The sequence below is a fragment of the Bubalus kerabau genome, chromosome 20 (assembly GCF_029407905.1).
Source record: "Bubalus kerabau isolate K-KA32 ecotype Philippines breed swamp buffalo chromosome 20, PCC_UOA_SB_1v2, whole genome shotgun sequence".
Taxonomy (NCBI): domain Eukaryota; kingdom Metazoa; phylum Chordata; class Mammalia; order Artiodactyla; family Bovidae; genus Bubalus; species Bubalus kerabau.
The window spans coordinates 8,508,481-8,524,586 of NC_073643.1; the positions used below are offsets into that span (position 1 = coordinate 8,508,481).

The following is a 16,106-nucleotide window of genomic DNA, read 5'->3' on the forward strand; positions in this document are numbered from 1 at the left end:
TTCAGCAGCTGCGCTTTGTAAGGACAGACCCAGGTACTCTGACCTAGGACTTACACTGCTGTATAAGTTTATCCTACAGCGAGCCTGATTGCGTATGAAATGATATTTGTACAAGGTGGTTCCTTGCAGTGCTGTTGGCAGAGCAGGAGACCGGAAACAACTAGCAGAGACCCTATACTCGGGAACATTATGTAGCAGTTTAATGAGAAATAGGATGCTTTCCGCTGGGTCATTGAAAAAGCAAGAGAATTCCAGAAAAACATCTATTTCTGCTTTATTAACTATGCCAAAGCCTTTGACTGCGTGGATCACAATGAACTGTGGAAAATTCTGAAAGAGATGGGGAATACCAGACCACCTGACCTGCCTCTTGAGAAATTTGTATGCAGGTCAGGAATCAACAGTTAGAACTGGACATGGAACAACAGACTGGTTCCAAATAGGAAAAGGAGTTCGTCAAGGCTGTATACTGTCACCCTGTTTATTTAACTTATATGCAGAGTACATCATGAGAAATGCTTGGCTGGATGAAGCACAAGCTGGAATCAAGATTGCTGGGAGAAATATCAATAACCTCAGATATGCAGATGACACCACCCTTAAGGCAGAAAGCGAAGAAGAGCTAAAGAGCCTCTTGATGAAAGTGAAAGAGGAGAGTGAAAGAGTTGGCTTGAAACTCAAAGAAAACTTAGATGATGGCATCTGGTCCCATCACTTCATGGGAAATAGATGGGGAAACAGTGGAAACGGCATCAGACTTTATTTTTGGGGGCTCCAGAATCACTGCAGATGGTGACTGCAGAAATTAAAAGACGCTTACTCCTTGGAAGGAAAGTTATGACCAACCTAGACAACATATTAAAAAGCAGAGACATTACTTTGCCAACAAAGGTCCATCTAGTCAAGGCTATGGTTTTCCCAGTAGTCATGTATAGATGTGAGAGTTGGACTATAAAGAAAGGTGAGTGCTGAAGAATTGATGCTTTTGAACTGTGGTGTTAGAGAAGAGTCCTGAGAGTCCCTTGGACTGTAAGGGAATCCAACCAGTCCATCCTAAAGGAAATCAGTCCTGAGTTGGAAGGACTGATGCTGAAGCTGAAACTCCAATCCTTTGGTCCGATGTGAAGAGCTGACTCATTGGAAAAGACCCTGATTCTGGGAAAGATTGAAGGCAGGAGGAGAAGGGGATGAAAGAGGATGAGACGGTTGGATGGCATTGCCAACTCAATGGACATGAGTTTGAGTAAGCTTCAGGAGTTGGTGATGGACAGGGAGGCCTGGTGTGCTGCGGTCTATGGGGTCACAAAGAGTCGGACACGACTGAGCGACTGAACTAACTAACTAACTAAGGATGCTTCCTGGGCTTCCTTAGATGGCACTAGTGGTAAAGAACCTGCCTGCCAATGCGGGAGACTTAAGAGACATGGGTCGATCCTTGAGTTGGGAAAAACCCCTGGAGAAGGGCATGACAACCTACTTGAGTATTCTCGCCTGGAGAATCCCATGGACAGAGGAGCCTGGCAGGCTACCGTCCATAGAGTTGCAGAGTCGGCGACGACTGAAGGGACCTAGCACGCGTGCACACGCAGGATGCTTTCTACGTTCTTGGACAAGATCTCTAAAACGTGTTGTCAGGACAGCAAGGGGAGGCGGAGGGGGAGAGTTAAGTATAATTTGGGAACGATGCAGGAGAAACCAAGAGCAGCGTTTGCCTCTGGGTGGAAGGAGGGCAGGAGGGAATCTGCTGTGGCAAGAGAAACCCAAAAGGGATCTGGTGACCAGGAGGCGCCTCGCTGTCTGACTCTGCACCGCTCCATTTCCAGCTCTAGCAGCAGTGTGTTACCTGTTTGACAAAGAATAAGCAGGAGGTGGGACTTCCCTGGTGGCTCAGTGGCTAAGACTCTGAGCTCCCAGTGCAGGGGTCCTGGATTCAACCCTGGGTTGGGAACCAGATCTCACATGCCATAACCAAGACCCAGTGCAGCCAAATAAATAAATAAATATTAAAAAAAATTTTTTTTAAATTAGAAGGAATTTCCACCCCAACTTTCCTCTCTTCATAAAGGTGACAGCAGACTGTCAGCATAACGGTGCTGAGACCCTGGGGATTTCTCTCTAGGTTTAGGTCTCAGGAATGTATGGCTTTATTTTAATTTTATGATGAGAAATTTCAAGCTGAGTATAATATACTCCCATCTACCTACCACCCAGCTTCAGACTTTGTTAATTTATGCTGCTTCTATATTCCTACCCATTCTGCCTCCAGGAGGACTTAGAAGGAAATGTCATTTTACCTGTAAATATTTTAGTAAGTAGCTCTAAAAGATAGGAATTATCTTTTAATATTTTTGACAATAATTATATTTTAAAATAGAAAATAATTAAGTCAACTCCCCAACCCCTTCTCCGGTCACCACACTGTCCCACTTGAAATTTGACCATGGGGTTCTTTTCTCGAAATGTTAACTCTCAGTCTGTGCTTTGAGAGGTTTCACCACTTCATTCATCACTGCACCTTGCTTTTTAGATGCTCCCCAGAGAACTCCTTCCAGCATTTCCTACATGTGAAGTTTGTTCTTCTCAGCTGGACAGTCTGCTCACTTTGGTCCTGTGAACACGTAGTTAACGATGCTGTTGCCGGCATCGGTGGTTCCACTCTTCCATGTAACACTCTGATGAGCTAAGAAGGGCATGAGGCAACAAAATATTCAGGTATTTGTGTAGACTAGCTCTGCTGAGAAGGCAGGCGTGGCAGACCTGTCAAAATCACCCTCGAGAAAAACAACCCACAATGGGAAGTAGGGGTTTGTCAGCTTACATCAGGGCGCTTGACATCAAAGGCCTTGGGAGTTGCAATCAGTAATGTGCAGAGTGAACTTGAAAGTCAAGGCCCCTGTGGACTTCCTCCTGCAGGCGCTCTGTGCCGAGCAGCTGTGTCAGAGAGCGAGCTCCACGAGAAGCTTCTGCTTCTCACTGGAGATCTATGAGTCTGTTGTCGAAAACCTAAACTGACCTCAGTGCCGCTGCCCCAGTCCTTAATCAGGTTCCCTGTGCATCTGAAATGGAATTAGAGTTCAGAGAAACGAAACTGTACGCCCACACAAACACTTGGCTCATAAAAGCTGAAAAGCAGAAACAACCCAAATGTCCATCAGCTGATAAATGGACGAGCGACAGGCAGTGAGGCGCACAATGGAATGTTACTCAGCCGTTGAAACAGAGTGCATGCTACCGATACATGCTACAGCATGGAAGCCGGGCGCAAGGGCTGCGCATTACGTAATTCTGTTTGTGTGAAATGTCCAGGTCTGCAGAGACAGCAGACCACTGGCTGTGGTCAGTGGTCAGACCCTGTGGCTCAGGGCTAAAGGTGGTGATGGTGGCAGGAAAGGGGAGAGACTGCCAGTGGGGAAGGAGTTTCTTTAGTGATGAAAATATCCTAGAACAATGGTGCCAGTTGTACAGGTCTGTGGATACACTGAAATGCAGTGCATTGTACACTTTAAATGGGTAGGCTTTACAGTTGGTAAATTACATCTCAATAGGGACTTCCCTGGTGGTCCAGTGGCTAGGATTCTGTACTCCCAATGCAGGGGTCTGGATTTGATTCCTGGTCAGGAAAGTAGATCCTACATTCCGCAGCTAAGAGCTCTTATTGGGACAGCTGAAGATCCAGTATGCTGCAACTAAGACCCAGTACGACCAAATAAATAAATATTAAAAAATAAGTCTCAGTAAAGCTATTATTAAATACCATTGACACTTCCCTGGTGGCTCTGTGGTAGAGAATCCTGCCAAGGCAGGAAACGCGGGTTTGATCCTGCGTCTGGGAAGATCCCACATGCTGAGGACAGCTGGGCCTGTGAGCCACAACTGTGGAGCCACAGCCGCTGAAGCCCGCGCGCCCTAGAGCCTGCGCTCCGCAGCAGAGAAGCCAGCGCAGGGAGAAGCCGTCACTGCAGCTCGAGAGCAGCCCCCGCTCCCCACAGCTGGAGAAACGCCTGTGCAGCAGCGAAGACCCAGCACAGCCAAAAATAAATTAAAAAGTTATATTTTAAAGGCATTGGATTTACCTTCAAGTGCCTTGAAATGTACCTGAGTCTCTTCCTTGGCATCTGTTTTGGTTTTTGTCTGGACTGGGGGTGTGGTGCAGGCCCGGGGTTGGGGTGTGTTAGGTGAGACGAGGAAGGAAGGAGATGGGGCTTCCTTCCCTCTCTGAAACTCCATTGCAAATCTTGCTTCTCTCCCTCCCAGATCACTGGGAAACAGAAGTGACTTTATTTGACCCTGTGGTCTTATTTGACTTCCCACCCTTCATTCAAGGTTAGGACAGTGGTTCCTTTAGCAGCTAATGACGTCTTTTTTCCTCTCTCTGCCCCCACCCCAAAACTTGTTTTTAAAGTATTCTTGTACCTGTTGGGTGACAGTCGGTGACTTTCCTTTTCTGGAGTTGTCCTGTGTTGGCAGTTGTTTTGGTCTTCAGAAATCAGTGCTGGTATGAAAAAGACTGCCCCTTTTATTTATATGACCCAAGAAGGAGAAAGAGTTTAAAAACAACACCTGTAGGACTTCGCTGGTGATCCAGTGGCTAAGACTCCCAATGCAGGGGGCTCGGGTTCAATCCCTGGTCAGGGAACTAAGATCCCACATGTCACAAGACTTGGTGCAGCCAAATAAATAAATAAATCTTAAAAAAAAAAAAAAAAAGAGAGAGGAAAGAACCCAAGGGAATTCCTTGGTAATCCAGTGGTTAAGACTCCCAAGTTTCCACTTCAGAGGACACAGGTTCCATCCCTGGTTGGGGAACTAAGATCCCGCAAGCCAAGTGGTTTTGTGACCAAAAAATAAAAAAATAAAACAACACCCAGGTCAAAGGTGTATTTTCCTGCTGGTGAAAAAGCTGTATGAGCATGCTTCCCTGGGAAACATGGTGCTATTTAAATGGCATCGGGGACCTAAGTGGGACTCGGGTCGTGCACCAGCTTGTTCACTTGGCAATCTGCTAAAAATAGAAAATTGTATGGGGAGAAGGGGGTGCTTCTCCAGTGGCTCAACCGCAAAGAATCCACTTGCAATGCAGGAGACATGGGTTCATTCCCTGGGTTGGGAAGATCCCCCCGAGGAAGACTTGGCAACCCACTCCAGTGTTCTTGCCTGGAGAATCCCATGGACAGAGGAGCCTGGTGGGCTACAGTATATGAGGTCGCAAAGAATCGGACATGACTGAAGCGACGTAGCACAGCACTTGGGGAGAGACGGAGAAACACACAGCTGGTGAAAGTGTGCCTGTGTGTGTGTATGTGTGCTCAAGTGTGTATGTGTGGACTGGCTCCACAGACCTCCCTCCTGGGAAGCAGAGGGAGAAACACGTCCTGCCCTGACATCTTCAGAGGAGCATCCTGGTGAAGAACTCCCAGGTAGGGGAGCCCGGCCTTAGTACCCAGAAGTACTTTTGAAGAGCAGGGAAATGGTGGCTGTATTTGCTGGATCAGGAGGAGGCAAACCATGGTCAGGGGGCCAAGTCTGTCCTGGTGCCAGTTTTCAGAATGTTTGTTCAGACGGCCACACCCCTTTGTTTAGCTATAGGCTGCCCCCAGGTCTCAGCCACAGAGCCGAGTTACTGCGACTGTCTGTCCTGCAAAAGCCTGAGATATTTACTGTCTGGCCCTTCACAGAAAAACTTTGCTGACTTCAGTGCTCAATGATGGAGTTCCCTTCCCATGGGAGTCCCGGGAAGAGGCCTGTGTCCGTGGTACTTGGAAATTGAGTCCTTAGAAATCCCTTACCCCATAATATGAACTCTGGGAATGCTGGCTGTTTCTTTTTATGTTCTCCTATAAAGTGATGCAGGCCCCGCCCAAGGCCGATTGGTTCTTTTAGTTGCCGACGTGTTTGGGTGAACGCAGCAGTGGGCTTCTTTGGTGGCTCAGGTGGTAAAGAACACACTCGCACACACAGCGGTGAGTGGCTTTGAAACAGGCCAGGTGGATTTGGGGCATTTCTGGTGAACCTGGGCTTGTACACCAGCCCCGTGTTTCTGCAACTGAGTTGTCTGAGCTTTATTTCTCCATCAGGACCGACCTTCCTTTTCTGTCTGTCGGCAGTGATCAGACTTCTCATTTTACTAGTGGTTCGCAACACCACCTCTTGGGTCCTTTTTGTAGGAATAGTCAAGTGTGGTATCTGGGACCTGGGCTCAAAGCTATTTGCTTATAACATGGAAACATTTCTCAAGTCTAGGAGCTGTATCTCCTGGGTTCAGAAGCCTGCTTCCATCCACACGTGCCCTCGAGTTATCCCCTGTGAAAAATACTCTCTGGGCCTCTCCTTTCCAAGAGAACATGAACTTGTTATAAAGATTATAAATGCCTGTTTGCTGAAATGTTCTGTCTCCAGTGGGCAGGCTGCCAATTTAGTGGAATCATCTCAGGCTTATTGACCTGTTTGTCTTCTTCTTACATGAAGCTTTTCTAGGCCTCTCTGCAAGAGTGAAGGTTGGATCTCTTTTTCTCATTTAGGGAATTATCGCTGTTAAGCTCGTCTAAGGGAAAAGGAGGTTGGGGTCTCTCACATCATCAGGCCCAGGCAGGAGCTTGGTGAACTGTTTACAGTCAGCTCGACTGGCAGCAGCATCTCACTCCAGTTTTAATGGGAGCTGTATCACTGATCCTGTCTGTGACGCCACTTGTCTCGCTGTTCACACTGTCCGCACTATTTGCTGAACTCAGGTTGGGCAAGGTAAGAGGTGAGAAGGAGCCGTATTAACTGCGAACGTGTTTATTCTCTCCTGGCTGGCACGGTAGCCATAACACAGCCTCTCTCCTGGCTGACGCAGCAGCCGAGCAGCAGTCATTCATAACCATAATGTAGCCACAGCGTAGCCTCCGATGACGTAACCATTGTATCGCTCCAGTGTAGCCCCAGAGCAACAGCAGCCAGGGCTTTCGTGGTGAAGCTCACACGGGCGTACCACACAGAGTAGTCCGTGACCAAGCCGGTACCTAATGATGCACATGCACGGCACCATACATGATCTCAGTGTTAACGGTGCTTATTTACACTGCATGGGGTGCTAGAGTCTGAACACACCATCTTGGCTAATTTGCTCTCTCCCCACAGGAGCACTGGTTTGTGACCATCCCTGGGGGAGCATCACCTGTCTATTTAAATAGTGAAATAGACCTAGGGGTTCCTGGTGTAACTCAGCTACAAGGAAAAGTTCCAGAAATAGAGATGCATTGTTATTGACTGCCTTCAAAAACACCTCCATGGTCGCCTCTTCTTTAGGGAAAGAAGATAATGAGTTTCTTGGATAACACGTTTCTCCCGGGGGAAGGGAGGGGACTTGTCTTTCAACATTCAGTGGAAGGAAGATGTGACAGTACCTGTCCAAATTAACCAGTGTTGTTTCCATGAATCTGGGCTTATCAAGTTTTTCAACCAAAAATTTTCCCAACCTCTGAGAGCAAACTCGAGGATCTGAGGGTGAGGCCTGAAGCTACCCAGGTGGGTTTTTTTTGTTTTTTTTTTTGACAGGGGTGATTTTTATATTATATATTTAAAATTCCTGTGAGCTTTCCTCTCTGCAGTATTTCTGATTCTGATTCTCAATGAAAAGGTACTGTCTCAGTCTGCTCAGCTACTGTAACAAAATAGGCTAGGGGGCTTATAAACCACAGAAAAAATTTTGACTGTTTTACGTATTTATTTGACTGTGTTGGGTCTTAGTTATGGTATGCGGATCTTCGCTGCACCATGTGCGACCTTTTTTATTTTTTTAGTTGTGGCACAGGGACTCCCTAGTTCTGGCGCTCGGGCTAAGTAGTTGCGACACGTGGGCTCCAGAGCACGTGGGCTCAGTCGCTCCAAGGCATGTGAAATCTTCTCCGACCAGGGATCAAACCTCCGCCGTCTTCATTTCAAGTGAATTTTTAATCACTGGACCACCAGGGAGGTTGCAGCCACAGAAATTTCTCTCTCACAGTCCTGAAGGTGGGAGCTCCAAGGCCAAGGCACTGGCAGAGTAGGTGTCTGGTGAGAGCCTGTTTCCTACTTGGTAGATTGCTGGCTTCTCACTGTGTTCGTGCATAGCTGAAGGGGAGAGGGAGCTTCCTGGTGACTCTTTCATAAGGATCCAAACCCCATTCATGAGGACTCCATGCTCATGATTGAATCATCTGCCAAAGGCCCCACCTCCAGATAGCATCATATTGGGGGTTAGATTTCAGCATAAGAATTTGGTGGGGGGAGACACAGACATTCAGTCTGTTGAAGGTACTTAGTTATTTATCTGTGATAATACCTTTCCCCTAACTTCCCCCTGAATCTTTGGCTTAAAATGATGCTAAGATTATGTGGCTTCCTGATGGCTCAGCTGGTGAAGAATCCGCCTGCAACGTGGGAGACCTGCGTTCAGTCCCTGGGTTGGGAAGATTCCCCAGGAGAAAGGACAGGCTACCCACTCCAGTAGTCTGACCTGGAGAATTCCATGGACTGTATAGTCCATGGGGTCTCAAAGAGTCAGACAGGACTGAGAGACTTTCACTTTCATACTTAGGCAGAGGGCCAGGTTCTCCCCATGATTAGGTGTGTGTACAGTATTGCTGCTTATCAAAGGAAGCCCCCGGGGGCCAGTGGTTGACTGTAAAATGCCAGGCGGAGCATCTGAACCCACTGAGTGGGGGGCATCACCCTCCCAGGAGCGGTGGTAGACGGCATCACCTAGGATGCAAACACTTAATGGTGCCCATGAAAGAATCCCGCTCAGGACGGCTGGCTTAGAACCTACTCTTAGGGCCGCAGGTCTGTTCCCAAGCAGCAGCAGAGGCAGCCAGGTGGTGTGGAGGCCAGCCCGGCAGGGCCCCCACTGCACTCCTCCCACCCGCTGGCTGTCTCGGCGACATTACATTGAAACAGATCCTCCCCATAGCTCGCCCACGCTCAATGACATGCCTGGCTCTCCCCATGCAGCTGTTGCCAAAGGAAATGTTGAGAATGTGCCTACTCTGAAACACTGACGCCAGAAATATCTGTTTCCAAAAGTGCCTCTGGTCCTATGATGCCTGCCTGGTGAATAAACTCTGAACTCCTTAACCTGCTGTTTTGAGCTCTGCATTGTGGCCCCAGTCACCCCGTGTGTCTCACTGCCAACCCTCTGGCCTTTGCCCACATCCTTAAAGCAAGTGGGTGCCAAGTCCCAGCCTTGCCCCTGCCTGGAGGGCAGCCACTCCCATCCTGGCCTTCCTGAGGCTGTTAAGTCATCTTTGGGGACCCAGAGTCATTTATTGCTCCTCTTGAATGAATCGCCCAGCATTTCCTGTCGTGACTGCACTTTCTCGGCCCTTACCTTGGGCTGTGCTACAGGCTTTTCTGTTTCTTTCACCTCCCTGGCCACACTGAACATTCTGCAAGGGAGAGCGCTGTGTCTTTTTCCTTGCACACACTCTCCGGCCTCGTGCAAGCCTGGCTCTTTGCTTATCCTGGTGTCCAGTAACCTCAGTGACCTTCATTCAGCTGTTGGAAGGAGGGAAAAAACGGAGTTTTACACAGATGTGCTATAAATAGGTGCAATCCAGGAAAACTCAAGTTTACATGGAAACTAAATTAAAAGGTAATTCTGCTCCCAGACAGGATTTTCAGCATCTTGTGAATGGCACTTCTCTAAGGCTTATAAATTTTGATTTACAGCAACTTGATAATCTTTTAGGAAAAAAAATTGAGTGGTTTGAATTTGAAACTCTGAAATAAAAACTGCCAAAATAATCCCATTGTATTTTTCTTAGTTGCAGAATATCAGATTTGGCACACAAGGAAATTTTGGAGGGCAGCTGGAAGGGTCCATCCCAAACTATCAAATTATATAAGGTGTTCCATAGCCTCCAGCAGTCCTTAATGTAGGAGATATTTCAATTTTTAGATGACAGGTCAGAAATACTGAAGTATGAAATACACTAATAAGAGAAACTGCCTGGTCAATCTTTAGGAACATGGTGAATGGCCTCCTTTTCCATGTGAATTCTTTTCTGTTGCGTAATAGGTAAACCTTCCACCAGTGAGTATTAAAGCTCAGGAGTATATACTTATGTCTGTGTTATAGAGGTATGTGATCCTCACCATTAGGAAAGCAACACTTATTTGTTTTTTTTTTTTTTGAAAGATCAACAAAATTCACAGATCCTTAGCTATATTAAGAAAAGAGAAAAAAAGACTGAGACAAAATCAGAAATGAAAGAGGAAACATTACAACTGATGCCACAGAAATAAAAATGCTGTCAAGAGATTACTGCAAACAATTATACATCAACAAATTGGGCAATCCAGAAGAAACAAATTTCTAGTAACATACTATCTTTTATGACTCAGTCATAAAGAAACTAAAAATTTGAGCAGACTTATAACTTAGAAAGAGACTAAATCAGTCATCAAAAACCTCCCACCAAAGAAGAACCCTGGACAAGATGGCTTCATTGGAGAATTTTAACAAACATATAAAGGAGACTTAATACCAGTCCTTCTCAAATTCTTCCCAGAAATTGAAGAGGAGAGAACATGTCCAGGTGTATTCTGTGGAGGCAAGCATTACCCTGATCCCAAAAGGAGACAAGGGTACTACAAGGAAATTGTAGATCAATGTCCCTGTTGAACACAGATGCAAAAATCCTCAACAAAATACTAGCAAACACAGTTCAGCAACATGTTATACTATATATCATGACCAGATGGAATTTATTACTGAATGCAAGGATGGTTCACCATATGAAAGTTAATTAGTATATATAACATACCACATTAACATAGTGAAGGACAAAGGCTACATGATCATGTGTCAGGGAATGTTTAACAGGAGGATTCCTACGTGCTGTTTCTCACAGGTCCTTTGTTTCTTTTTAAGCGGAACAGCAGGCTGCTCCCAGGAACTGGGGTCATTGTGTGAGACAGGCTTCAATGTCCTTTAGTAAACATTCTCTTTACGACAAAACTGCTTAGTCTCGATCCCCTTTCTTGAGATATGGATTGTCTCCTGACCTTGTGACCATCACCATCCCTTGTTCCCTTGGTTACGGTTACTGTATGTTTGGTTTTCTGATCTTTATCATTGATGAAAGAAACTTCTTGTACTATAGCCTATATATACTCACAGAAAAATCATTAAAGCACCTTTGCTCCATCAGAGCTTGGGTCCCCATGTCTTTCTTTCTCTTTCTCTCTCTCTCTCTCCAGCTGATTCCCTGGAGCGCAGAGACCCGTCTTGCTCACTCTCCTTCCTGGCCTTCTAAGACTCTCTCGAGAAGGCACCCTGTGCCTTCACCCCCACTTGAGAGGGCGCCCAGTGCCTTTGTGAGAGACGCAAGTCCTGTGTCAAGGACTTTATTGGTTTTCTGCGTAAACCAGAGAGTATCAGCCTCTTCTCTCTTTCACTTTCTTATCTTCGCCTCCGGACCACCAGGTCTCAGTCCATTAAAGGACCCCAACAATCATTTCAATTGATGAAAAAAACACATTTGACAAAATTCATCACCCTTTCATGATAAAAATGCTTAGCAAACTGGGAACAAACTCCACGTAAGACTGTATATGAAAACCCATAGTTAGCATTGTACTCAGTGGTGAAAAACTGAAAGCTTTCCCTCTGAGATAAGGCAAGGATGTCCACTCTCCCTACTTCCATTCTACTGAGTACTTAAAGTCCTAACCAAACTAGTCAAGAAAAAGAAATAAAAGTCATCCAGATAGGAAATGAAGGAATAAAATTATCTTTCTTCATAGATGACATAATTTTGTATGTAGAAAACCCTAAATATTCCACCAAAAAAAAAAAAAAAAAAAAGCCACTGTTAGAGCAAATTAATGAATTAAACAAACTTTCAGGATACAAAATCTACACACAAAAATTCTACTTTTATAAGCTAACATGGAACAGTCCAAAAAGGAAATTAAATAATCCCACTTACAATGGCATCAAAAAGAATAAAATGCATTGGAATAAACTTAAGGAGGCAAAAGATTTGTATAGTGAAAATTACAAAACACTGCTGAAAGAAATTACAGAGGATACAAATAAGTGGAAAGACATCTGTGTTTGTGATTGGAAGGCTTTATATTGTTAACATGTTCATACTGCACAGAGCAGTCTACAGATTCAATATAATCCTATCAAAACCCCAAAGGAATTTGTTTTTCAAAAGCAGGAAAAAATTCTAAAATTCATATAGCATTTCAAAAGATCCTAAACATCTAAAACATCTTGAGAAAGAAAAGTAAAGCTAGCGTCCTTACACTTCCTGATTTCAAAACTTATTACAAAGCTGCAGTCATCAAAACAGCATGGTATTGGCATAAAGACAGATGTCAAGCTGAGTACTGTCACTATTTAACAATCCCAAGGGATTGTTTCTTATTGATTACCAGTCTCAGGAAGAACTCCAGACTCTTCTGCCGTTGTATCTGGATATTAGAGTTACAAGGAAAACGCAAGTGATGGGACAAGGCTTTACCTATATGGTGAACAGACATCAGCTTCAATAGTAGACATCAGTCACTCCTCATTCGCTGGTTCCCCTCATTAGCCAACACAGGGCAGTTGGCCTGTGAGCACCCCTCTTAAGCCACAGTAGAAAGACCTCAACCCTTCCCCTGTGTAGTCTGAAATACTGAAAGCTGGGGGAGTGCCTGAGGGCTGCCGTGTACATACTAACACAGAACAAACAAAGGAACATTCATTGCGCTTGAAACAGGAAAAGTTATTCCCACACAAAGTGATAAGCCCTGCTCAGGCTCTCTGGGTTCTTTATCTCTTGGGTAATGCAGTATTCCAGGCCCAAGGCTCATTATTATACAGCTGAATGAGGGTCAGAAGACTGCACAGACAAGACTGCATTTCCCAACAGCATACGGCCCAGTGGGTCAGAATAGAGAGCCCAGAAATAAACCCTCATGTCTATGGTCCCAGGAGGCGCTAGTGGTGAAGAACCTGCCTGCCAGTGTGGGAGACTTAAGAGACGTGGGTTCCATCCCTGGTTCTGGAACATCCCTTGGAGGAGGGCATGGCAACCCACTCCAGTAGTCCTGCCTGGAGAATCCCATGGACAGAGGAGCCTGGCGGGCTACAGTCCTCAGGGTCGCAAAGAGTCGGACATGACTGAAGCAACTTAGCACACACATCTATGGTCACATGACCTTCAGCACAAGCTCCAAGGAAGAAGGACAAGTGCCAAGGGGAAGGACAGTCTTTTCAACAAATGATATTGGGAAATTTGGAATATCCGCAGGCAAAAGAATGAAGTTGGATACATCCAATGAAGTTGGATACCTTACCTTACATCATATACAAAAGGGAACTCAAAATAAATTAAAGACCTCAAGATAAGACCTGAATTATAGAACTCCTAAAAGAAAACATAGGGGGAAATCTTCATGACTTGGTATTCACCAGTGATTTCTTGGATATAACACCCAAAACAGAAGCCAAAGTAGGGAAAACAGGACTACATCAAATTAAAAAATTTCTGCACAGCAGAGGAAGCCATCTGCAGAGTGAAAAGGCAGCTGACAGAATGAGAGAACAGATCTGCAAGTCAAATATCTGATACAGGATTAAGATCCAGAATATATAAAGAGCTCCTACAACTTAACAAGAGATTCAGTTTTTAAATGGGCAAAAAAACTTGGCTAGACATTTCTCCAAAAAAGATAGACCGATGACCAACAACAAGCTCATGAAAAGCTGCTCAATGTCACTGATCATTAAGGAAATGCAAATCAAAATCAAATGAGATACCACCTCACACCCAGTAGGGTAGCAGCTATCAAAAAGACACAGTGACAAGTGCTGCCAAGAATGTGGAGAAATTGGAGCCCTTGTGCCCTGCTGGTGGTGGTTTAGTCTCTCAGTCGTGTCTGACTCTTTGCAACCCCATGGACTATAACCCACCAGGCCTCTCTGTCCATGGGATTCTCCAGGCAAGAATACTGGAGTGGGTTGCCATTTCCTTCTCCAGGGGATCTTCCTGACCCAGGGATTGAACCCAGGTCTCCTGCATTGCAAGGCAGATTCTTTACCGACTGAGCTACGAGGGAAGCCACGTGCCCTGCTGGTAGGAATGTAAAATACTACAGCTGCTATGGAAACAAGTGTATAAAGCTTCATCAAAAAATTGAAAACAGAATCAACATTTAGGTGCTAGTCTCTCCCTAGGTGCCTGTCTGCTCCCTGAGTAAGAACACACCTCTGCTGGGGACTTCCCTGGTGACTTCCACTGCAGGGGGCGTGGGTTTGATCCCTGGTTGGGGAACCAAGATCCCACGTGCCTCTCAACCCTCTTCACCTCCCCACAAAAGAACACACCTCTTTCTTACTCTCTGACAGCCTGGGGCAAGGACTCCAGGGCTTTTCTGTCTGAAAAGGAAGGAAGGGAAGGGCCGGAGCTGATCTCCGGGGATGCTCATGGGTCTGTCCAGCTGGTGCGGGGCTGCACCCTCGGCACTGGCCCTCCCAGCTCCCTTTCTGGGAGAGCTGGAACAGTATGGCGCCTTCCTGTTGATGCTAGTCTTCCTGCCTGCAATGTGTTTGTGCTCATCTCCTGACAGGTGTAGACTGGACTGGTGTTCAGGGGCCAGGTACACTAGCTGGCAGGTGGTGGGACCCCGATGAGGTGTACATAATAACGTGGGGGTCGGACTCACCTTCAAACAGAGTTTGACATTCTTGATTGTTTCTAGGGGCCAGATGGTTGTCTTTCTGCATTTCCACAGCTGTGACCTCACTGACCGTGGCCTTCAGCCCGCTCTGAGCCTGGTCTAGCTGGGGCCAAGGGCATGTGATGAAGGTTGCCTGTCCCCTGGTGTTTCCTGGAGTGACCGTTATGATGTATGTGTGCATGCGTGCTCACTCTGTTGCGTCTGACTCTCTGCGACCCCATGGACTGTGGCCCGCCAGGCTCCTCTGTTCATGGGATTTTCCTGGCAGGAATATTGGAGTGGGTTGCCATTTCCTTCTCCAGGGATTATGATGTATAACTCACCCCAGTTTCCTTCTGTTTGAAACAGAAAGGCCTGATAATCATAAAACACGGAATCAAGAATGGCCTTTCCAGCTTCCTAGAAGGAGAGGGATCTGCCACTCGAGGGATCCAAGCTCTTGGCCAAAGATGCACAGCCTTATTTTCTACACTCAGAGGCAGTCAGACACCCACAAAGCATGTGGACCGAGGGAAGGACAGACTGCAAAGAACAGCAGCCCGGACAGACAGCTGCAGAGCTCCCTGACCTGGAATGCAGTGGTCCGACTTCCTTGACATGAGAGTAATTTCTCACACCCGCCGCTGTGGGGCAAGTGCCTGGCATCCTTGGCAGAGGGAAGCAGTTCATACCTCCGTGCTTGGCTTTTATTTCAGGGCTTTTAAGATTGACATTAAAGAGCGGCCGCGTGGCTCCTGATGTTGTACTGTTGACAGCGTGTGAACCGCTCTGTCTGATCTCCTCCCTTCCTGGTGCCTCAGGGAGGACAGAGGTGGAAATTCCTGCCCGCCGGTGGACACAGACTCACCCGGGGGGCACGTGCCTGCAGGGGGCCTGATGCAGTGGTGGCAGCGTACAGGAAGACCAGTTCATGTGAGGCGGGTTTTTTTGACCTCAGATGGAGCTGTGCCCCTGTGGGCGGTCCTGGGAGGGTCCGTAGCGGAGAGAAACCCCAGACCCGGCTTTGTAGACTGCTGTTTTCAACCTGACCTTGCCCAGGGGCGCGTGATCCTCTGCACCATGTGGCTGCGTGTGTCTGAATGAGATGAGTCACGCGAGTGGGAGTACCATGGACAGACAGTGATGCTGCTGAGAGGCAGGACGGTCATGGTCGTGGTGGGATTGGAGCTTCCCTCCACGGAGAAGACGGAGGTGCTGCTTCGTACTGACTCTCACCTCCCTGCCCCCCCACAGTGCCTTTTTCCTCTTGCTTCCTACTGCTTCCTCCCTATAAGCCTTTCTTTTCCTCCTCCTCCTTCTTTTTTTAGAAATTAAAAAAGATTATTTTTGGCGGCACTGAGTCTTCACTGCTACACAGCTTTTTCTCTAGTTACGGCGGGTGGAGGCTACCCTCTAGTTGCACTGTGGGG

At 46.6% G+C, this 16,106-nt stretch overlaps 1 protein-coding gene across 2 annotated transcripts in view; it reads left to right on the forward strand.

Moving 5' to 3' along the window:
* Positions 1–16,106, forward strand: part of CMTM8 (CKLF like MARVEL transmembrane domain containing 8) — a 93,961-nt gene that overhangs the window by 57,784 nt on the left and 20,071 nt on the right. The window contains exon 1 of one of the 2 annotated variants that reach the window (XM_055558838.1): positions 15,638–15,888. The exons of the other annotated variant lie outside the window; for it this stretch is intronic. Coding sequence (XP_055414813.1) covers positions 15,820–15,888 — 69 coding nt within the window. The 5' untranslated portion in view covers positions 15,638–15,819. Of the gene's footprint in view, positions 1–15,637; positions 15,889–16,106 lie in introns of those variants that run through there. 2 annotated transcript variants of the gene reach the window in all.